Source organism: Thyridium curvatum, assembly GCF_004353045.1.
Source record: "Thyridium curvatum strain D216 chromosome Unknown NODE_66_length_249765_cov_79.631338, whole genome shotgun sequence".
Classification (NCBI taxonomy): Eukaryota; Fungi; Ascomycota; class Sordariomycetes; order Thyridiales; family Thyridiaceae; genus Thyridium; species Thyridium curvatum.
The window spans coordinates 126,482-149,107 of record NW_022156821.1 but is presented as its reverse complement, the minus strand read 5'-3'; the positions used below and the strand labels follow the sequence as shown (position 1 = coordinate 149,107).

The following is a 22,626-nucleotide window of genomic DNA, read 5'->3' as shown; positions in this document are numbered from 1 at the left end:
TGCCTCACAGTGGGGAACTGCGGTTTATTAGGTGGCTTAATCCACCGTGCTCCTGCAACCTCGCCAGGAGCCGCACCAGCAGGTCCCTTTGTCTTCCCGCCCATCACCACCGAAATCCCAACCAGGAGCACGAGAAGCGCACCCGCAAACATCACAGCATCATCCTGCGCCGTTCCCCAACTCTCGCACCCATATCACACTCCATTCAAGATGGCCAACGACGAGTACGATGTGAGTTTACCGCCGCGCAAGTCAAACCTCCGCACCTCCGCGCCCCCCCTATCCCGCACAGATTGCTTCCCCTCCATACGTAACCAGTACTGACAACACGCCCCGCTAGTTTCTCTTCAAAGGTACGATACCCCGGCGAGGCCGCAAGCGATAAGGCTGCAATGCATTGAACGTGAAGAGGCTGATGATCTATATTGCACAGTGGTTCTGATCGGAGACTCTGGTGTCGGAAAATCCAACCTTTTGAGTCGGTTCACCCGCAACGAGTTCAATCTCGATTCCAAGTCCACGATCGGCGTCGAGTTTGCCACCAGGTCCATCCAGGTCGACTCCAAGACGATCAAGGCTCAGATTTGGGATACTGCCGGCCAAGAGCGTTACCGCGCGATCACCTCGGCCTACTATCGAGGTGCTGTGGGTGCGCTGCTTGTCTACGACATCAGCAAGCACCAGACGTACGAGAACGTCACACGATGGCTCAAAGAGCTGCGGGACCACGCCGATGCCAACATCGTGATTATGCTTGTGGGTAACAAGAGCGATTTGCGACACCTGAGGGCCGTACCGACCGAAGAGGCAAAGGCTTTTGCCAGTAAGTATCAACGCAAGGTATGCTCTTTGCTAGAGAATACTGACAAGCGATTTCTCTAGGCGAAAACCACCTCTCTTTCATCGAAACTTCTGCTCTTGACGCAAGTAATGTCGAGCTGGCATTCCAGAACATTCTGACGGGTATGTGGTCCTATCCACAATGTATGTCTTGTATTGCCGACATTGAAGACTGACCGACCCTTTCCTTACAGAGATCTACCGGATCGTTTCGAGCAAGGCCCTTGACAGCGGCGACGGCGCTCAGGCTACCATTGGCGCCGGCACAAACATTTCCCTCAGCAAGCCTGTAGACGACGGAGCAGGAAAGAAGGCCGGATGCTGTTAGCTTTTCGCTGGGCCGTTCTCGGGGTTATTGGGTTGGGATGATGATGATGCACGGCGTCATATATTGGCTGGATTATGTGCAGCGAGAGGCATAAGACACTGAGATGGTTCGCGCTGCTTTTGGTCAGGATTGCTTGGGGACACTCCCCGGCACGACGGTTATCTCGCCCTGGGTTCTTGGACTTGTGGGGTGGTTGTCAAGGATATCTCATTTTTACTGCTTTGGCACTGCTTAATTGAATGAACTCGCGATGACTATGATCAATCAATACTTGATTCTACAAATCACCAAGCTCTCCATCGACTCCGTGACCCGGAGGACGCAACTCCATGTGTTGCTTCTATCTCTGTCCCATGAAGTAGAGTGTTTCGTCGCCACATCACATCGCCACATCACATCGCCAAAAACCGCAATCCGAATCACCCTTGCCCTTGCCTCTGTGAAGCAAGCGCTCGAAACCCGGCATTCACACCCGACGGAGTCCGCATCGCAAAGAGACGCCAGGTCTTTGCGTATTGGCGCCTGTTCGTGGTGAAGTCACATGTACGCCCTATTCTCGCCAGCCCACACCGCCACGGCTGCCGCCACGTTGGCGCGCGCCATATTCGCGCTAAGATAAGGCTGACACTGACGCTATCTGTGGATCCAAAATCCTTCCTGGCCCAGAAAAAAAAGTTCATCTGGATAAATGGTTTCGCAACTGGCGGGGCGTTTCTGCGCAGTTCGTGATAACATCCAAGGTGTCGCATAGGCAGTCTTGCGTGTCCTTTCTTGACAGCTTCCTCTCTCTCAACATCAGCTGCAAGCATGGCTTCAGTGTACAAGTCGCTGTCGAAGGCCAATGGCGACAAGGCGGAGGGCTCTGGCGCCCCTGTTCGCAAGAACAGACAGAGGGTCCTGATTCTTTCCTCTCGCGGTGTCACATACAGGTAGGCCTTTCCTTTCCCAGTCGATCGCTTTGGTTCTCTCGGGAGATCACTGCTAATTGCACTACTCACCTCAGGCATCGGCATCTGCTCAACGACCTGGCCTCCCTGCTACCTCACAGCCGAAAAGACACCAAATTCGATTCCAAGTCCAAACTGTGGCTCCTCAATGAGAATGCGCTTCTTCAGAACTGCAACAACATCATGTTCTTCGAGGCGCGAAAGGGAAAGGACCTTTACATGCACCTATCCTCTAGCCCGAATGGTCCTACGTGTAAATTCCACGTGCAGAACCGTAAGTACAATGCCCTGATGGTCAACCCTGATGGCCAGCTGATGCGCAGTCATTAATGCGCCTCCTAGTACACACCATGGACGAATTAAACTTTGTGGGCAACTGTTTGAAGGGATCCCGGCCAATTCTTAGCTTCGATGCCGCGTTCGACAAGGAGCCGCATCTCCGAGTTGTCAAGAATCTCTTTACGAGGATATTTGGGGTTCCAGAGGGTACTCGAAGGTCGAAGCCATTCATTGACCATGTGATGGGCTTCACCGTGGCCGATAACAAGATCTGGGTCCGGAACTACCAGGTCAGCGAGGCCGAGCCGACAGAGAAAGATAACGGGTCCGAGGGAGAGCTAAAGTCGAGTCACCGAGCCAAGAGCAAGGAAACGGAGATCAACCTCGTCGAGATAGGTCCTCGATTCACACTCAGTATTGTGGTCATTCAAGAGTCGTCCTTCGGAGGCCCCATCATCTACTCCAACAAGATGTTTGTATCGCCGAATCAAGTACGTGCCGATCTGCGGAGGGCAAAGGCTGGACGGCATAATGTCCGTGCCGAGAAGCAGTTCGAGAGGCTGTCAAAGAAGGGCGAGCTAGGGCTGAGGACTGATGTGCGTCAAAAGCGGAAGAGCAGTGGCCTGGATACTGGTGAGCTGTTCTCATGAGGCGCTTGTGTGTTTCTAGATACCAATATTCCGGGAGTCAATGAAGGCGTTTATGAGTTTTGTCCTTTCACGCAGCTTCTACATTGTCGATTACGAACCTGCACTGTGATTGCCCAAGCGAGGCTAATCTTTCCAAGGGCCACGGTCTGGCTCTTGTCTTTAGATCTTGGTGAAGATATTACAAGACACCAATGACACGCCAGGAGCGGTTTAGCGCGGTGAAATCCCCCGGCCAATGCGGGCGACCCTGTTGCGATCAGTGCTGATCAGTCAACCGAGCAATCAAATCAAGCGGATTGATTAGCTTGGGCAGCCCCTGTCATCCGGGAGTACAGTTAATGCTGCCCCCGGCCTCATCTCGTCTCTCGCCAGGCCAGGGTGTAAGTCAAAACTTCGCGTCAAGCGTGAAGCAGGGGGCCGTGTTCTCTTCTTCTTTTTCTTCTCTTCTTTCTTCCTTCAACCACGATCAAAATGACTGCACACAGTACGCCCTTTGCGGCCCTCGCTTTTATTATGCGACACACCATGCAGACGATGCTTGACAACAGCATCTCTTGCGACGTTTTGAAAAGCCCCCCGAACGGTGGGGTGACGCCCATTTGAGGCCCTTAGAGAGCCTGCCGTCCCGTGTTGCTCACGGGGCGAAGGTGGAGGCGGTACGAGCTGGAAGAGCATCGTGCAACCTTCTCATTCTTCTCATATCTTCTTTGAAGGAGAGCAAGGGGAGCCGTTGAGTTTCGAACGGCATCAGAGGGCGGAAGTGAGGCCCTGTCGAGGATCGGCGCTTGATACAAGACCATCGGGGTTCCTGATCTCGTGCAATTTTACTCTCGAGCAATCCATCATCCTCCCCATCGAGTGATCGATGCCGCTCAGACGCCTGGAGCGATATCTAGCCTCGCCCAAAGTCAGCAGAGACAGATTGCGCCATTCATGTAGGTCAGGATCTTGTGTTATCGAAAGCTCTAGGCAACTGACTGAGAATAGCTGATACTCGTGTTTACTACGATCTTCATTCTCCATACAGAAAGCCAAAACATTGAAGTTTTGGTCCATTCACAACCAAATCCAACGAGGGGGGAAAAGGCTACTATCATGGCACTTGCAGCCTGCTTGTCACCAACACTCGGGCCTCTTCTTCGCGAGAGGGAGCGGGCCCGGGGCTTCATTGATGCCATGCCTGTCAAGCAGACTCATCACGCATCCACTGGCTCAGTCGCCACAAGTCAGATCTCGCTTGCCGGCACATCGACTAAAGCTTTGGAGCATGTCCCGGCTGAGGTCTTTGTGGAGATATACAAGTGTCTTGACCTGAGCTCAGCTTTGAATCTAGCAGCAACTGGAAGGAGATGTGCTGCCATCTTCAAATCGCACAGGCCATACATCGTCCTTGAAGCGATCAAGGAGGACTTCGGCCCTGTTGAGGAGCTTCTGCAGCTGGTTGTCTTGACACCCTCTGACCTGCGAACACCCTGGGGCACGTGGCTGAACAAGCCGCTCCGGAGGCATAAGAGAATCTTGTGTGAGGGAGGGACTTTGCCGGAAGGCTGGCCAGCCTTACAAGGGCGGCTTCTGTATGAACAGATCCAGCTGGAAGACAAGCATGTGGAAAAGCTTCTCTCCATCTGTAAAGTTGTCAAGGGATGGGAAAGGATCTATCCCCAGTACCGCTTCCATGACGTTCCCATGTCGAAACGGAGCCTTACTGCGACCGAGAATGAGAGGTTACGCCGTGCCCTTTATGCCTGGATGCGCTATGCATTCTACTTCCACGGCGATCTACCGCGTCCGCTTCCCTACATTGCCTCGGGAACGGATGTACGTGTCAACCAGCTGCGATGCTTGTCCAATAGACGACTCCGGGAATTGCAAGATCTCTGGATGACGGTCCAAGACATCATCGAGCTGAAGCTCTGCCCGTCCATTGAGACAATCCAAGTGAACACGGTGAGTTTTTTTTTTTTCTTTTCCCTTCCCTTTTTCTGTTTCTTTCTTTATTACAGTGCCGTTCCTGATGCCCATTTGCTAAACTACCTCAGGACTTCGAGTTGACAAGAACGGAAGCCTCGCGGATCGGCTGGGGTGATGGGCAAGAAAACCAGAAAGTCATCGCCACAATGAGCAAGCTCAGCCCTGCAGAGCTGCTGTTTTATGTTGACAACTCACACAAATACACCAAGAAGCGACTCATTCAGGAGATCCGTGCCAAGCATCCGTCGTTCGAATCGGACACCGAGACACTGGGCATTGCGCTCTCGTGCGTCTACTCAGAACGCTACGACACAATTGTGGCCGAGTATGGAGCGCCGCACCACGTAATGAGCTCCTTGTGGTTCCCCTCACGACCGCTGGGCGACTGCTGCGGGGGGATCTTGGATATGGACGAGCCGGAGCTCGAGGCGACCTCTGCACAGTTGAAGGAGATGGATGGGTTGAAGCTCGCTTGGAGAGCCGAGGATCCCACGCGGGATGTCAGGGAGGAGGTGCCGACTGGACTTTTGGATATCTAAAGAGCGGATGGACTACTACCATTCATGTACCCTGGTACTCTAATCAGTTGTAACTCTGCAATTGGGGATTTGTGATGTTGGCCTGCGGGGCATCGAGAGAAGTTGTCTTCCGTGCCACAAACCTGTCTGCTGAGACTGGTGTATATAGATGTAATATGAATATTAATACATGTTGACCCGAGCCAGCGCGTGATAGATCCATGGGATGTACTTAGACGGGAGGGTCGTCGGCGCGCATCAAGCTCTCCATCTCACAAGGTGGGAAATTAACTTCTTACATGAGATATGACAATAACTACATGTGCTTTCTATTGACGTGGCCCGGATGGTCCAGACAAACACGCACAGCTTTATGATACTTCCCTTGTTGTGCTTGCAACTTGGGCTGGCGGGCTGTTTCTTTGATCACACCTGGGGCCCCGTTGGTGGTGGTGGCACTGGCATTAACTATTACAGCGCTTGGCTGGCAGCAAGCCTGGGGCGCCTGGCTCACTGAGGTGGCCCACTGGCTCACGGGACTAGCAGGAACCCCAGCCACTAAGATTGCTGCTGCCAATCACCTTACATTTCGCGGGACATCAAGGAACCTGACCTTGAAATTCAATTCGTTCCATCCACTCACTCTCCTTGTGCTGTATTAGCTCTCACAACGTCCTTCCAGCGCCCAAAAGACATTTGAGACATCCTCTCTACTGCAGCCCTAGATTCTCAGCCCTTCTCCCGAAGCTCATTATCGTTTCTATCCTGGCGACACCTTCGCGCCTCGAGCCTAGGCCTGACTCAGTCACGGCCCTTGGTGAACTGCGTCTGTTGCATGAGCGGGACGGGACCATCTCTCACTCACAGCGTCTCTACACATATTCTTGAGCACGCTCACACTTCGTTCCTCGAGCCGTCGGTGAGTACCTATCTTCATTTCCAATCATATAAATACCCATGATGTCACGCAAATGCACGCCACACGTCGTCTTGTGATTCAAATCTGAGATATCACCACACCCAGTTGTCAAGATGCGAAAGGGCGCATTAAGAAAGACAGGAAGCTTTGTACAATACACGGCTTCTTGTACAAGCTCTCTGATTCGGTTTCCCCGCCTTCATGCTCTTCGGAACAAAACAGACTGACGACAAGCTTCAGATCAGTTATCCTCATGTCATCTACCTATTGTCGGCGATTTGATCAACACAGCTTTTAGCATTCCAGGCTGGTCATATCGCGACGATGGAGGACGCCGACAATGATGTTGTCATGAGTGGCGGTCACCACGATCAGGCTGAAGCTCCGGCGACCAACGGCGTTGGCCACGGAGAGAACAGCGGCCAAGGCTTCAATGACCTATCCAACGATGGGACGAGCTCCATGGGTGACTCGGAGGACGAGTTGCTAGAGCAGTCAGGCTATCCACTGGCGTTCAAGAGGAGAGGGCTCCTGCCCACTGGCTGTTGCTACGATGACCGCATGAAATTGCATGCAAACGCGGACTTTGGACCAAATCCGCACCACCCAGAAGACCCCGCTCGTATCGAAGAGATAATGAAGACGTTCAAGAAAGCCGGCCTCGTCTATACCGGCTCCGAAGCCGACCTTGTCGATATCGTCTCGACGAGCCCGACTAGGTATATGTGGCGGATAGCTGCCCGTGAAGCAACGCAGGACGAGATTCTCCTCGTTCACAAGCCGTCACACTTCTTCTGGGTGGAGCAGCTGTCAACAATGCCGACTCACGAATTGCGCGTGCTGAGCAAGGAAAAGGACCAGGGGCGCGATTCGTTGTACGTTGGGAGCATGACGTACGAAGCGTCCCTCATCTCTGCTGGCGGCGCCATCGAAACGTGCAAGGCGGTGGTGAATGGCACGGTCAAGAATGCATTTGCCATCATCAGGCCCCCTGGCCACCATGCTGAGTGGGACACGCCGATGGGGTTCTGCCTCTTCAACAACGTGCCCATTGCCACCAGGATCTGTCAGCAGGAGTACCCGGATCTGTGCCGCAAGGTGCTGATACTGGACTGGGATGTGCACCATGGCAACGGGATCCAAAACATCTTCTACGAGGATCCCAATGTTCTCTACATCTCGCTCCACGTCTACCAAGATGGAAGCTTCTATCCCGGGAAGCCCGATAACCCCATGACCCCCGATGGTGGGCCTGAGCACTGCGGCGCAGGTCCCGGTCTTGGTAAGAACATCAACATTCCCTGGCACGACCAAGGCATGGGTGACGGGGAGTACCTAGCTGCCTTCCAGAAGATTGTCATGCCCATTGCAAACGAGTTCAACCCGGACCTGGTTATCATCTCGGCAGGGTTCGATGCTGCCGCTGGCGACGAGCTTGGTGGCTGCTTTGTCACGCCGGCCTGTTATGCGCACATGACCCACATGCTCATGTCGCTCGCTGGCGGCAAGGTCGCGGTCTGCCTTGAGGGCGGCTACAATCTGCATGCCATCTCAAACTCGGCCCTGGCTGTTGCTCGGACGCTTATGGGCGAGCCGCCACCAAAGATGGAGATGCCCAAGCTCAACAAGGACGCGGCAAAGCTACTGGCCAAGGTGCAGGCATATCAGGCTCCGTTCTGGGACTGCATGAGGCCGGGCATCGTCGATGTCCAGGACATACAGAACGCTGGCGGTGTACGGCTTCACGATGTGATACGATTAGCGCAACGGCAACGACTTTCTGAAAAGCATGGCATGATACCTCTTTTCATACAGAGGGAAACACTGTTCAAAACCTTTGAGAATCAAGTCCTCGTTACGCAAGACCTCCACAACGCCAAGAGGATCATCGTCCTCATCCACGATCCGTAAGTACTGCCTTGGTGTGGAAGCGTTCTTTGATCCTGGTACTGACGTAGTTTCTCCCCCCCCCCCCCCAAGGCCCGAGCTTGTAGCGCAGCCTGATCCTTTGGACAATAGTCTGGATGCTCACAATACCTGGATGGTAAGGCGCCTCGGAAAGCTACAGTTTTCTCGCTAATCGCTAACCGCTCGTCCAGGCTGACGGAGTGTCGCAATACATTGACTGGGCCGTGCGTAAGGGCTTCGGTGTCGTCGATGTCAACGTACCTCACTATATCACGCATCCAGAGGTAGGTTCCTGATTCCTGTCCGTCAGACATTGTGCAACTGACCGACTGAAATTTCGTAGGATGTGGACCCGTTCACGCCAAGGGCCGACGAACGCGCTCTGCAGGCCCAGATTCAGGAGCTGATATGCTACATCTGGGACAACTACTTGCAAATTTCGGAGCATCACGAGGATATTTTCCTGATTGGCGTAGGAAGTGCATACCTGGGCGTCAAGGTCCTGCTAATCAATCGAGGTAAGTGATGAGTGGCTTTTGCTGTCTAGCTTGGCAACCAACATGCGATGCTGACTGGCGCACGACACAGATTGCAAATCCCATATCTCGGGCGTCGTCAACTTTGTCACGGGCAACCTGAGACCTGTCAAGAGTGACATCGACGAGAACCTGTCTTCCTGGTACAAGGAAAACTCTCGCATCTATGTGGCCAACGACCACGCGTGCTGGTCCGACCCGGATCTCAACCGCAAGGTCAACAAGAGGCGGTTCGGTGCGGTTCTACGGAGCCCTGCGACAGGCCTCAGCGGCATGATGAAGGAGCATGCTCAAGAGGCACAGGAATGGATTCTCAACAGGGTTGGGGAGGAAGCAGGTGACACGACAGAAGAAGAAAAGGCGGCCTAGTGGACGGAAGAGGAAGGGGGGCCATCCATTGCTTGATCTGGCGAGCAAGGAGCTGGAGTTTGGAGTAGGGATTTTTGATTGCCCCTGCATCATGCTGGGTATTTGATGGACAGGAGTTGATTGATGTCTTGTGAGATTCTGTCTCTATACCCGCACCAAGACCTCGACCGGTAGATAAATATACCCAGCAGATTGTTGTGGTGACCCTATCTGTTTTCATTTCTTTTTCTTTTTCTGCTGGCGTACGCCTCCATGCTCTCATTTCTGTTGAAGGCAAGTGAAGCAGTATTGAGCCGAGCCCGGATACTGGCCGGCTAGTGTCCGAAGGGTGTGCAAATAGAGCGACAAGTAGTTAATTAGTAGACTACCCTAGTTACAAGTACCTGCACCCACTGTAGGTAGTTACCACTTCATTGGCTGTGGAGCCTGGCTGCTCTAGGTGGAGACATCCATGCTTATCGATAAGGAATTAGGGAGGATCTGGCGCATGACAATACATGTAAAAGTTTAGGATCTTGATGAGCACACTCTCACTTTGACCTCACCCATCAAGCAAGGCGCGTCGTGACCCAAAGACCCCCCCCCAGAGATAAGATGGATCGTGAAAGAAGTAGAAGGTAAGTCGCTCGTTTGCGTCCCAATGCTTTTCTATCCAATCCATCTGCCACCCTCCCCCACCTACACCACCCCCATAGCATCAAAACAACGACAACTCTCCTTCCTTTCTTCCTCTTCCAACGTCGTAACATCGCAACCTCGCAATATCGCAACCCGCCAGGATCTCCAGCTCTCTACTATATTTCCTCATTCTTCGAAAAAAAAAAAAAACCACCGACCGCTGCAGTCGCTCTGTCATGCCAAGAGCTCTTCAGCTCCTGCATCTCTCCCTCAGCGACAACTGTGGGAGATATGTGATTTGCATTCGCCAGGCGAGACCCAACAATGCCCGCCTCGGGAGCACCCATGTCCACTCTTCCATCCTCTTGCGAATATCCCGACCAGATCAGCCATGACAAAACCTTGCGTCCCACTGCCGCGAGCCAACGCAGGCTCCTCCCGACCCGACCCCCCCACTCCCAGGCCTCACACCAGCGTCCTCTGAGACAGTCCGTCTCTCCCAAGCCGTCCAAGAAGCTGCAACGCCTCCTCGACAAGCGGCCTTGTCTACAAAGTCAACCTGCTACTCCTGCCGCCAGGGACAGCCAAATACAAGAGGAGATTGATCATCCCAATGGTCATCGCTCCTATGGCGCCTCGCCTACATCCATCTGGAGGGCCGAAGCCTACGACGAGCTTGTCAGGAGTCGCACCCCGCAGCCCCTCGGTAATGAGCACCAGACCATTCTCAACTATGTCAGGCACCGACGAGAAGTCAATATGGGTCTTGTACCTGACGACGAGGATACGTCTGCAGTCAACGAGTCGATCGAGCATCCTGATGGCGCCGCTCCAAGGCCTGACTTGGCATTGAGGCAGGTCGAGGAACCTGAAATCGACTTCTCGGGCATTGTCTCCATTGAGGATGTGCGCAATCGTTATATAGAGTTCACCAAGCAAGAGTTGGCGCATCATGAGCTCCTTCTTCACAACCTGTCAATCGAGGAGTTTCGATTCATCACAGGCATGAGTGGGAGGCATCGTGACTCCTGGGCTAGAGCTCTCACCAAATCTGTGCTCTACCTGGGCAAGATCATGTTGGCGAGGCGGGCGTGCGGAAGCCGCCGTCTGAGATCCCAAGAGGAGACGCGAAAGAACAACCCTGGTCCGACACCCCTTCGCGAGTGCACATATGCAGACCCCGATACTTCTGAGGATACCACCGAGTCAGACGATGCCAGGGTGGCACGGAAGCGGAAGCGCGAAACGGATCCCGACGCATCAGAACCCGAGGAACTCCTGTGTCAAAGGCCGCCAAAGGAGAGGCGCTGCATGAGCCCTCGGACAGTGCCGCAGGATGCTCATTTTGCCGACGCTTGCGAAGAATCGGAGATACTGCTACTCAGCCCAGCACCGCTGCCCAGCTGCAACGACATGTCGACCGATCAGCTCATTGACAGGTTCTACGATCTTGTGTCTGAGCAGGACATAGACATCCAGGCTGTGATGGGCCTCAACCCTGACGAGCCATTGAAGGCAATCTCGCCTCTTCGATACCAGGCCACGTCAAGCCCGGCCCGTCATACCGCCCCAGCCCCTTTGGATGTTTGCGACGAAGCAATTGGCAACGCCCCTCGTGACGACCGTCTCAATGCTTCTAGTGGAGCAACTACGAGGGGCTGTCCCTCTTTTACCTAGTGGTTGCCCAGCGTTTATCATTCAGATCAATTTGGTCTTGTCTTGAATTGTATTTGTATATTTCTTTGCTTTTGTCGCACGATAACGTAGCACAGTGGATGGATAACTTGGTGTCACAAGGCTTGCCACAGCTACTGATCACGATTCAACCAGATATGACGACGGCGAAGTCACTAGATATGGCGCGGGCGAGTCATATCGACCCTTCAATCGAGACCGCTCGCCGCGCAGGGCGAGGAGCCCGCCACCGAGAGAACATGACCGCGCACGAGACAGAGACAGGGATCGAGATCGACCTCGTTCACCTATAGGAGGCAGTGATTGCTACGTTCCTGGGAGATCGCCGAGGCGCCGGTCGCGAAGCAACGACCGATTCCAGAATCGCGATAGGTCTCGGGATAGGGGGGAGCGGTGGCGGCGAGACCGAAGCCGCAGTCGCGTTCGAAGCCCTATTAGGCGGCCTTCGCCACGACGAAGTCCGCGCCGCAGCCCTAGACGTAGTCCCCGACGTTCACCAGCACGTTATACTTCGCCAAGACGAGACGATCGAGATGGTAGGAATGACCGTGGGAGGTCACCGAGAAGAGATTTTGATTCACGTGACGCAAGGTGAGCAATGACCACCCTCAGCTCACTTACCACCCATCATCATCTTTCCTCTCCCCTGAGACAAGATCCCATAGTCCCACTAACCTCTCGCCTTCATCACCAGAAGGCGGTCACGTTCACCCTACGACAGGGATCGCGGACATCGCGCACGAAGTCCACCGATGAGGCCGCGCTCTCCGCCAGCTGGCCCAAGGTCATATCGACCGCGGTCTCGTAGTGTGGACCGCCGGGAAGACAGGCACGGCCCATATCGACGTCCGACCCCTCCTCGAGAGTCGAATATATCATCTGCAATCACGTCACGATCGGCTTCAGGCAGATCATCTCCGCGCCCCGGCTCTGTCCGCGGGCGCTCTCGCCCAGTATCACCCAACACTCGCTCACCTCTCCCACCAGCTGTACGTGAAACGCCTCGCACCGCAGCACATTCTGAGGTCTCTACCCCGCAAGTTCGTTCACCCCCCCGCGGGCCTGCAGCTCTGAGGGCGCCGACAGGGCCCAGCGCATCAAGAAACTTCACCGCTCCTGCGGGATCTCCGGCCGCACAGACTTCCAGAGCATCGGCTGCCACACCCTCTGGAACACCAAGTCGCTCCTCCGCGACCAGCCCAACAATCCCACCTTCCGGTCCTCGAGGTTACGTCGCACCCCGCGGCGGTGCGTATGGGCCCCGAGGCGGCCGAGGTGGTTGGTCGTCTGGCCCTCCACCACGGCACCCCAGCGGCAGCGGCCCATCCGCCTCCCCTCCTGTCCCACCCACCGGTCTCAGCGGCATTCCCACCGGTCCACGTGCCTCGTCCACGTCCTCTTCACCGGCCTTGTCCTCGAAGCCCTTCAACCCGCCCACCGGCCCCTCCTCCTCGTCGGGACCGCCGCCGGGACGCGGCGGCCAGCCGCTAGCCCAGCAGCTTATGTCGTCGATGCCCGTGATTGTCCCAGGCGGCCGCATCGACCCATCGCTGACGCCGCTGTCGACGGGCATCGTCAAGGAGCTCGAGCCGCATCATCGCCGGCTCCGGGAGGACGAGGAGCGCATACGGGAGGACCTGAGGAGCAAGGAAGAGAAGCTGCGGCGCAGCCTGTGGGTCTGGGACAAGATGGAGCGCGAGTCGGGTGCCTTCCTGCTCCGGAGCGACCTGAGCGAGAGGAGCCTTAAGAATATCGCAGGCGAGGGAATGGGTGGGGCTGCCTTTTAGGACCTGGACCGGTTGGACTGTGAGGTCCCTCTTCGTTGTTGGCGGGAAGGAAGCTCGCGTCTTCAAAAGAGGTTCTCTTTCAGTCTACTTGAGCGAATATATGATTCTGTGTACGGTAGACATCGATAGGAGCAAGCATGGCCAATCGATGATACGGACGACATGAGGGGAGCACGCGGTAGCGATGGTAGGACTGGGCGTCGCTGTAGTCATTCTCTGACTAGAGGATAGATTATTCATTACCCCGGTCGCCTTGCTTGATAGATGGAAAATGATGATGCCTTATGATCCCCGACTGTACACCATACATTTGCTTGGACACCACACAATGACAGGCACTGATCAAGAAACAATGCATCGATTTGCCCGTAAATAGGACCGTCATTGATTATTATTTTCTGCCTTGTTCTGGTACTTCTTCGCCCAATGATTTACGTCACAAAAAAAAGACTACCTTTGCTCAAAAAGGAAGCGAGAAGGGGTTGGCCAGTCCCCCACAGCAGCGCAGAATGCTGATATCTATCTAGCCCGATTCCATTTTCTTCCACCCACATGCTTTAACACGTGAAAGTGGTTTGCTTAGTTGGCACCGTCAACCTTGGCGATGTAGGCCAGGAGGTCAACGACACGGCGGGAGTAACCCCACTCGTTGTCGTACCACGAGACGAGCTTGACGAAGTTGGGGTTCAGCGAGATGCCGGCCTTGGCATCGAAGATGGAGGAGGCGGTGTTGCCGTTCAGGTCAGTCGAGACAACGTCGTCCTCGGTGTAAGCCAGGACGCCTAGACCCCCGAGATTGTTAGTTCCGAGTCATCAAACCACATTTTGTCATGACGGCTTCCGCGATTCAGCGACAGGGGGGCAACTTACCCTTGAGGGGGCCCTCGGCAGCCTCCTTGATGGCGGCCTTGATCTCGTCGTAGGAGGCGCCCTTCTCGAGGCGGCAGGTCAGGTCGACGACGGAGACGTTGGAGGTGGGCACACGCATGGACATGCCGGTGAGCTTGCCGTTGAGGGCGGGGATAACCTTGCCGACGGCCTTGGCGGCACCGGTGCTGCTGGGAATGATGTTCTGAGCAGCGGTGCGGCCACCACGCCAGTCCTTGGCCGAGGGGCCGTCGACGGTCTTCTGGGTGGCGGTGTAGGAGTGAATGGTGGTCATGAGACCCTCGACGATGCCGAACTTGTCGTTGATGACCTTGGCCAGGGGAGCCAGGCAGTTGGTGGTGCAAGAGGCGTTGGAGATGACGTCGGCCTTGCCGTCGTACGAGGACTCGTTGACGCCCATCACATACATGGGGGCATCGGCAGAGGGGGCCGAGATGACGACCTTCTTGGCACCGCCCTTGAGATGGGCGCTGGCCTTCTCGGTGGTGGTGAAGACACCGGTGGACTCAACGACGTAGTGAGCACCGCACTGGCCCCAGGGGATGTTGGCGGGGTCACGCTCGGTGAAGAACTTGATGTGCTTGCCGTTGACGGTGAGGCCGTCCGACTCGACCTTGATCTCGCCATCGAACTGGCCGTGGGTGGAGTCATACTTGAGCATGTACGCCTGGAGTGGGTGCAGGTCAGCCACCGAGAGCACATGATGATGCTAGGGTCGGGAGTGATGGATGGGACAACGTACAGCGTAGTGGGTCTCGATGAAAGGGTCGTTGACAGCGACAACCTCGACATCGCCGTGCTGGATGGCGTTGCGCAGGACAATGCGACCAATGCGGCCGAAACCGTTGATACCGACCTTGACAACCATTTTGGATGAGATCTAGAATGGTGGAATGTTTGGTTAGAAAGAAGGCTCAATGAAGAAAAGGTACGAGGGAGACGCGGTGGATTTATAAAGGACAAGGTGAAGAGTGGAAGAGGGGAGAAAAAAGCAAGAGTCATGAGTGGATGGGGGCGAGGAAAGATGTGAGGTGTTTTAACGGAAAGGGCGCAATTGGTCAACAAATCAGTCTGTATGACAAAAACAAAAGGACTGGGCTGGACTCTTGGGGATGCGCCATCGGTGCGGTGGATTTAGATTGGGTAACGTGGTTTTGGTTGCGCGATAAAAATTATTCTGATGCTGAGTGTGTGATGATAGCAGTGCAGGAGACAGACAGAAGGTCCGATTGACGGTGAGCCATCCCGCGGAGCCGCATGGGCTGTTTGGGAGGGGATTTCTGGGATTGGGGATTTGGAGCTGGAGCTGGAGCTGATGCTTTCGGCTCTGCTCTGCCAGTGCATGGATTTGTCATTTGGCCATTTTATGATATCCGGTCGGGACACGGAGAGTCATCCATCCTCTTTGGAGCTGGAGGATGCCGTCATTGGCCACCATGACAAAACAGTCGGACAGTCCGGAGACCGTTGCCTCTGGTAAGCTCCAGCTCCGTTTGATTCAGTATCCCGGATTCCAGATCTCAAACAGGGCCTGACATCTCTCTCTCTCTCTCTCTCTCTCTCTCTCTCGCGCACGCTCGCTCGGTCAGTCGAGCACAACCGGATAGCACCATGGCGGGGCAAGTTGTCGTTGAGTCGCGCGCACGAGCGATGGCGGGGTATTTTTTTCGAGAGGAAGAGAGAGAGGGAGGACATGGGGGAACGGATAACGCGATAAAGCTAACGAGGGAGGGGCTCGGGGGAGGTCACTTACTTGATCTGGACTGCGATGAAGCTTTGTTGAGGGGACAGACGATGTTTCGGTCAATTGATGATGAGCAAAGGACTATGAGGAGAGATCAGAAGAGAGAGGGGAGGACCAAAAGGGTGACGCAGCTGTGGCATGCGCTGTACATTAATACCGTCTGGTGAAAAAAAAGGTTGAGGGAGGGGTGGTGGGGGGCTCTCTCGAGGTTGCCCATCCAGAGGAGCTTTGGTGGGGTCGTGCTTGGCTGGAACCTGGGAAGGCACGGGCTGTCCACAGCAACAATCAGAACGGGACGCCAGCTTGCATCGCAGATTGCCGCCGGTGCTGCTCGGTCTGGTGGGGCAGCATCGTTGGAAGGTGTCAAACAAATTGCCCGGTGGTCTGATAAGCAGCGACTTGTTGAGTACAGGCAGTACGCGAGGACGGTACGAGGGTGGCGCTCGTGCATCTTTTACTGGCTGCGGCGCAGTCATTGACGACAGGTAGGAGGTAGCCACCACCACTACCAGCCGTCCAACCGTCCAACCGTTGTCGTCAGTCGTCAATGTCAGGTATATATCATGCCACTGCTTCAACGCCAGAGGCTAGCTGCTGGCCAAGCACATTGAGATTGACCAAGCCCAGCTCGATCCCTTTCCTTTTCCGTCCAGGGTTGACGGGCAACGCAGTTTGCCACAGTAGGTGGTATGCAATCCAACATTGGATGACCAGAACAGCAATGGCTGATAGTTTCAAGCCAGAGAGAGAGAGAGAGAGAGAGAGAGAGAGAGAGAGAGAGAGAGAGAGAGAGAGAGCCATGCTCACTCACGCATCTGGACTGAGCCGCCAGTCAAGGCTGTTCCAGCTCGCTCCAGCTCTCTCTCCCCTCGCCTGCCAGCAGCTGACAGCTGAAGACCCAGTGGGCCAATCACCAGTTGTGGTCCCTCGACAGAGCCTACTTGGTACCTAGGTACCTACAGGCGGAACTCTTGGGATACAGAGTTCATCATCGCCGAAACCCCATCGCCAGGCGACCTATATCGTGATCCCGACCGCAACAGATCTCTCTCGACCTCTTCAACGCCCTCCTCGCCTTGCTGTGTACCGCCCATGTACAGCACTAACTCGTCAGCCTCGTCGCCCCATGCCTAGAGGGCGCCGTCGGGGCCATCTTCCCCAGGTGAGCCAGTCCCGGGACCCCAGACCCTCTGCTAGCCGGGTGCACGAAAACCAGCGCCGGGTGAAGGCGGGCGGCAGCTCCTCTTCCACGGCAAACTCGGGCCACTGCGTTTTCGCCTTACCGAACCCACGAGAATGTCAGGGGTCCGCTGCCCGAGGACGACCGGAAACCCATACCGTCGTGCAAAAACATGCAAAAGAAGACATAAATGCCCAATCTCCTCGTCGGCCTTCTCGTCAACCGTTTACCTACCCGCTCCCCCCTTTTCCCGAACTGACCCGCTCGCGCCGCTCCGGCATGCGAGTCTCCAGTAAGGTCGGATGGTGGTGTCCATCAGATTGTTTCATCCTGCACATCCATGCTCCTCGGCCTATGGCAAGGTTCCGTCCAGATCTGCTCTGCCCGTTGTGTTATCGCTGGGGAAAAGAAGACGGCCCTTCTTCCTTCTCAATGATAAAAGAGTGGCCCCTCCCTCCTCTTGGCTCTCAAAAGCCCAAATAGCCTCTGCCTGGCACCCAGATCACGCCACGCTCGGCCCTTTGGTAGAGGCGACAATACCTCCATTGCCTGTGCAAATCATGATACATAACTGCATCTCGCATCCTGAATTACCTGATCTCGCCTGCAGCCCGTCTCCATCGTGGCGACACACGACAGGCCTTTCGGCGGCAAGGGGAGGGGGTTTCTGGCCAGGGCATGCGTGACATGCATTCCTTCTCTATTCCTCTATTCTTCCATTCCTCATCAACGAGTATTTCTGCGTTCGTAGTGCCATTGATCCCTAGTGGATTTGATCTGTCTTTTTGTTCTCAGGATATGACATCAGAATGTCCGGGCAACAGCGCCAGGCCATCAGCCCGGTACTGGTACCTATGTGGTAAGACATGCATAGTCGGTTCTTCCCTTGGGCCCCGACGCTTCTTTTGCCTTTTCCCATGCTTTCGGAAGGCTGCTAGAAATCCTGAGGGTCGGCCCAGGTACCGTTGTCAGATGCCGCCATGGACAACCTGCCACTGCGCATGTAGACGAGCCTGATCTGGTCCCCCCAGCACAACGTAGATAGTGCCCCTTCCGAAAGCCCCCATTTCTTGTTACCAAAGCCCTGGCCCCAGTTATCAGCTCCAGCCTTCTTGGAATACCCGATGATCTCGCCGCCCGACGGCCCCACAAAGAAGGCGTACCAGGTGTCCGTCCCGGGCAGGTAGCAAGCCGCGTGCCGGGCCCCGACATCCCATACCGAGCCAGGTGTCCCATCGATATCCTTGCCTGCTAGACAGTGGGCACGAGTTAGCACAGTTCCGCGCGTACGGGGCATCTGTCACACGCTTCGCGGCTCGGTTCACTCACGGCTCTTTCCGGGCCCAATCTTGTCCGTATACAGCACTTCGCGCAGCTTGGAGCTGAGCTTGGACACGAAGAGGAGATCAATCTCGCCCGTCTTGCGCTTGGCAGACGCACTGAGTGCGGACCGCGTCACCGCGGGGGCCTCGAGGGGCATCAGCGTCCAGGACCCGGCGTCCGGCCGGCCGTGGCCCACCAGGCACCAGACCGCACCGCCCCCTCCCTGGAAGAAGACTCGGAACTCTGCAGTGTCCTCCATAAGGACTGCTGCTAGCGCGCTGTCGGCGCTCACTCCCTTTTGTATCGTCGTGCTGATCGCCTCCTTGGCGATGACCTCGTTGTACGTCGTCGAACAAGCGCCTGCCCCCTTGGAGCACTCGAGCGTTGCCTGACAGATCATGGGCAGCATCGTCGAGTTGTCAGTCGATAAGTAAAACAGGTCCACCACGACCCCGGCGCTCGAAGACGACCTCATCGATGTCGCGGCCAAGGGCGTTCCCTGGTTCGGCGGGATCCGCAAGGAGGCCACCTTCTCTGCCTTGATCTTGTCGTCCCACATGAGCCGGTAGAGAACATGGGTCGTCGCGAGGTCCTGGTACAGGATTTGCAACGTGGCTGCCGTCGCATCATCGCCGACAGACGACCCGGCAGCTACGGAACGCCTGCTGGCCGGGAGGGGCGTGGACGGGTCCAGGGGAGATGCGGTCGAGCTTGGTGCCGGCGTGTCGCTGTTGGGCGACGTCGCTTTCCTGCTGCCGAGGACACCGCCGACTACTGCGCCCACGATGATGAGAACAAGTGCCACAGCGACCAGCGCCCAGAAAGTTCTCCTCCTCAGCCCGCAGACCGTCTTGCGTTCAGGCTTGGTCACCACTTCGAGGCCCGGTGCTAGATCTGCGCCACCGCCCTCGGCGACGGCGGGAGTGAAGGGGCTGGCGTTGGCATCCTTGTATGGACTTGGCGTGGTGCCGGGCAGGCTGTATTTCTCTTGAGAGTTTTGGAAGTATTCGGCCGCCTGCGGATGAGCCGCTACCTCGGGCAGGTTGGCCTCGGCGGTTGTGTGCACTGGTATCGGATACCTCTCATCATCTCGCTGCATTGCCGCGGCCACAGCTCCAAGGCGTATCTGAGTGTCTCGTGTCGGTAAGCCACTCACAGGTCAAGCATGTTGTTGCACGAAGCCTTTCTTGCCGATTTGCTTTCAACACGCGGGACTGGTCCTCTGGCATATGGTCTCCCCGAGCATCCCAAAATGGAGCAGTGAGCGGACAGGAACAGGTTTTACATCAGCTGGGAGCAACAACCCCCCGCTGCCCCTGGGAACCCGGGGTGGTATATAAGTTGGTAGGATACATCCCTGTGCTACCACCACCCACTCAGCCCAAGTGGATACACGGAGACAGACCTGTGATATCACCCGCAGATGGGAGGCGGGATCGCAGACATATTCTTGACGTGGGACACATCTGGACACACAAGTGCCGTTCTAGAATAGCGGAATGTTGCTCATCCACGAGGTCGAGACTCGAAACAGACGGCGAAGGCTACTCCAAAAAGAACGACCCAGCCGCCGACCCAGAGCTCAAGGGGCGCCATAAGCTGGCGAGAGGATTTGCATCGCCCGAGTGGCTGAGAGGCCCAAGGTATTTTGGTTCCTGTTCACCAGGGGCAAATTTAGCAAGAATGGCACGCCGAACGAATCACCAGGTAAGCACCAGCTCACAGATGAGCGTGGGTGGCCCCTCGGTGTTTCTGGGGCCAAAATCCAAACGAATGAACCGCCGTGAGACCCCCCTTGTCCAGCTGGAGTGCTAAATTGTCCCGGGCTGTGGCCCGTCAACCGTCTGCAGTCACTCACTGCCGCACTCTGGGCAAGTCCGGGCGGTCGGCTGTGTAAAAGGGGAGGGATCTACGGGCTCACTCCCCCACCAGTCTCCCGTGCCGGATCATCGGTTACTCTTGTTTTGGCCATCATCGTAGGGCAGCGAACGAGCGTGGACCTGCAGATCAATTTCTTCGAGATTCCAATACAAGTGTTTAGTCGATTGAGGATATCAAGATCCAGTCAATCTCTGGGGTCTCTGGTCATACAAAAGACGGCCTTCCCGACGGTTTGGTGCCGTCATTTGGCAAACCCTGAAAAGGATCGACATCCAAAAGAATCGAGCGTCAGACAGGACAATTGGCATGCTGACCTCGCTGCTAAGCAGGGGTCACAATGGTTGACGATAGGTTGTCACATAGTGTATCAAAGGCTACCGACGGAGACCTTTGCTGACCACCGCACGAATGATCATCCCGCCTAAAGATTGGTGGGTTTGATGTTTGGTCAAGTACTCCCAGGTAACTATATTGAGTATCACTTGCTCGCTGTACAACCTGCCCTTCTGGAGAGGCAACGTTTCTTTCCATTTGAGGAGCACCCAATGAGGTCATACAGCGCATTCGCTCGAGGGTGGCGGAGTGTGCGCTGAGCTCGTCAAATCGTGTACGGAGTACGGCACAGCGTACAGAAGCGCTGGTGCTGCGCACGGCCAAGGATATCAAAGTGTGGAACGCCGTCCTGCTGTCTCTGCTGGTCTGCGACGCGACCTCCATGTCAACGGGACTTCTCTCTCTATGGGTATCCCTCCCTTCTTGAACCCAAACACTGGGGAGACCCAAGGACTGCATGTACGCGTTTGTGTTGATTGGTATGATGTTTGTGAGCCTGGCCTTCTTGTTTGAGGTAGGCTTTCCGAAGCCAGGCGAGAGCAAGAGAAGGGCTTGGGGACGCGGAGCGCCGGGTTTGTGGACAGTCTTGAGACTCGGGCCTTGGGGGAAGACTACAGCGAACCAGGAGGAGTGAAATTATTACACAGCAGCAGGTCTGCCCATACGTTTGTCTCGACCACAGTTTTCTCAGACATCATCGGCAATGCCCAACACCACTTTCCCCCTTACATGTCCGCTGTGTGCCTTTGCAAAAGCCTGTTCAAACTCGTCGAATGGGTAAACGGAATCGATGGCCGTCTTAAGCTTCCCTGCCTCGATGAACTGTGTGATCCTCCCCAGCTGACCGCTGTTCGCTTCCACGATGAACCAGAGCGTCCTCACGCCCTCGGCCACCCCGGATGCCGGACGCTTCGCCTCGGCCGGCTCCGCGACGCTGATAACCACGCCGTGCGACTTGGCGAGCTTCCACGCCTCGGCCAGCGTCCCCCCGCCCACGCAGTCGAGCACCAGGTCGAACCTCTCGTCCCCCAGCGCCGCGAGGTAGCCCGGCCCGGCGCGGTAGTCCAGCACCTCGTGCGCCCCGAGGCCCCTCACAAAGTCGACGTTGGTGGTCCCGCAGGTCCCGACGACGCGCCCGACGCCCGCCAGGCGGGCGAGCTGGACGGCAAACATGCCAACTCCGCCCGCCGCGGCCGTGACGAGCACGCTCTTTCCCTGGGTGCCCGGCGCCCCCGTGCCGCTGCTTGGCGCCGGCGCCGGCTCGCCGAACCCGCCGTGTACAAAGAGGGCCTGCCACGCCGTCAGCGCCGACAGTGGCACCGCAGCGGCCTCGGCCGGGTTTATGCCGCGGGGCATGAGGCCCAGCTCGCCCGTCAGCGCGATAGAGTAGGTCCTCGCGCTGCCCTGGCGCTCGAAAGCGGTCCGCGCGTAGACCTTCGAACCGACGGGGAAGGGCGACTCGGGCGGCGCGACGGCGACCGTGCCGGCCATGTCGTAGCCCGGCACGGGGTCGGCTGGCTGGCGCGGCTGGGGCCAGCGCAGCTCGCCGTTGGTGATGGCCACGGCGTGGACGCGGATGAGGTGCTCCTCTGGACCCGCGGGGACGGGGACGGGCAGCGTCTCGAGCGCGAGCGCCTTGTTGTTGTTATTGGACGGCCTGTGCGTCACAGCTAGCATTGATGATGGAATCGACGCCGCCATCTTGTGGGTTTTGGTACTACTTGTGTGTATTTTTATGTTGAGAAGGATGATGGAGGGGTTCTCGAGTGAGATGCATGATGCGTCATGTCTGTTACACCATGTATAACACAATATCCCAAGCCTGCCACTTGTCTGTTAGCCTCACAAATCACACTAATATACAGTCACCTGCCAGCATGCAACTCATGACTGGCGACTTAGTCAAGGAAAC

General features: G+C 56.1%; 7 protein-coding genes across 7 annotated transcripts; 4 read left to right on the top strand and 3 right to left on the bottom strand.

Annotated features, from left to right (window-relative positions):
• Positions 1 to 210: 210 nt before the first annotated feature.
• E0L32_009274 (uncharacterized protein) lies at positions 211 to 1,168 on the top strand (the record flags this gene model as incomplete). Its single annotated transcript, XM_031144220.1, has 5 exons — positions 211 to 231; positions 341 to 353; positions 434 to 823; positions 883 to 963; positions 1,035 to 1,168. The coding sequence occupies 5 exons, from the start codon at positions 211 to 213 to the stop codon at positions 1,166 to 1,168; spliced, it is 639 nt and encodes a 212-aa protein (XP_030991242.1).
• Positions 1,169 to 1,975: 807 nt separating this feature from the next.
• E0L32_009273 (uncharacterized protein) lies at positions 1,976 to 5,554 on the top strand (the record flags this gene model as incomplete). Its single annotated transcript, XM_031144219.1, has 5 exons — positions 1,976 to 2,097; positions 2,172 to 2,389; positions 2,458 to 3,027; positions 4,153 to 4,991; positions 5,084 to 5,554. The coding sequence occupies 5 exons, from the start codon at positions 1,976 to 1,978 to the stop codon at positions 5,552 to 5,554; spliced, it is 2,220 nt and encodes a 739-aa protein (XP_030991241.1).
• Positions 5,555 to 6,776: 1,222 nt separating this feature from the next.
• Positions 6,777 to 9,265, top strand: E0L32_009272 (uncharacterized protein; the record flags this gene model as incomplete). Its single annotated transcript, XM_031144218.1, has 5 exons — positions 6,777 to 8,359; positions 8,472 to 8,496; positions 8,552 to 8,644; positions 8,704 to 8,878; positions 8,949 to 9,265. 5 exons carry the CDS (start codon positions 6,777 to 6,779, stop codon positions 9,263 to 9,265), a joined length of 2,193 nt encoding a protein of 730 aa, XP_030991240.1.
• A 942-nt stretch (positions 9,266 to 10,207) lies between these two features.
• E0L32_009271 (uncharacterized protein) lies at positions 10,208 to 13,365 on the top strand (the record flags this gene model as incomplete). The annotated part of the gene is made up of 3 exons (XM_031144217.1): positions 10,208 to 11,522; positions 11,879 to 12,169; positions 12,485 to 13,365. 3 exons carry the CDS (start codon positions 10,208 to 10,210, stop codon positions 13,363 to 13,365), a joined length of 2,487 nt encoding a protein of 828 aa, XP_030991239.1.
• Positions 13,366 to 13,944: 579 nt separating this feature from the next.
• E0L32_009270 (uncharacterized protein) lies at positions 13,945 to 15,121 on the bottom strand (the record flags this gene model as incomplete). Its single annotated transcript, XM_031144216.1, has 3 exons — positions 13,945 to 14,147; positions 14,236 to 14,920; positions 14,996 to 15,121. 3 exons carry the CDS (start codon positions 15,119 to 15,121, stop codon positions 13,945 to 13,947), a joined length of 1,014 nt encoding a protein of 337 aa, XP_030991238.1.
• Positions 15,122 to 18,111: 2,990 nt separating this feature from the next.
• On the bottom strand, positions 18,112 to 19,599 carry E0L32_009269 (uncharacterized protein; the record flags this gene model as incomplete). Its single annotated transcript, XM_031144215.1, has 2 exons — positions 18,112 to 18,428; positions 18,507 to 19,599. 2 exons carry the CDS (start codon positions 19,597 to 19,599, stop codon positions 18,112 to 18,114), a joined length of 1,410 nt encoding a protein of 469 aa, XP_030991237.1.
• A 1,802-nt stretch (positions 19,600 to 21,401) lies between these two features.
• On the bottom strand, positions 21,402 to 22,415 carry E0L32_009268 (uncharacterized protein; the record flags this gene model as incomplete). The annotated part of the gene is made up of 1 exon (XM_031144214.1): positions 21,402 to 22,415. The coding sequence occupies one exon, from the start codon at positions 22,413 to 22,415 to the stop codon at positions 21,402 to 21,404; it is 1,014 nt and encodes a 337-aa protein (XP_030991236.1).
• Between the last annotated feature and the right edge of the window lie 211 nt (positions 22,416 to 22,626).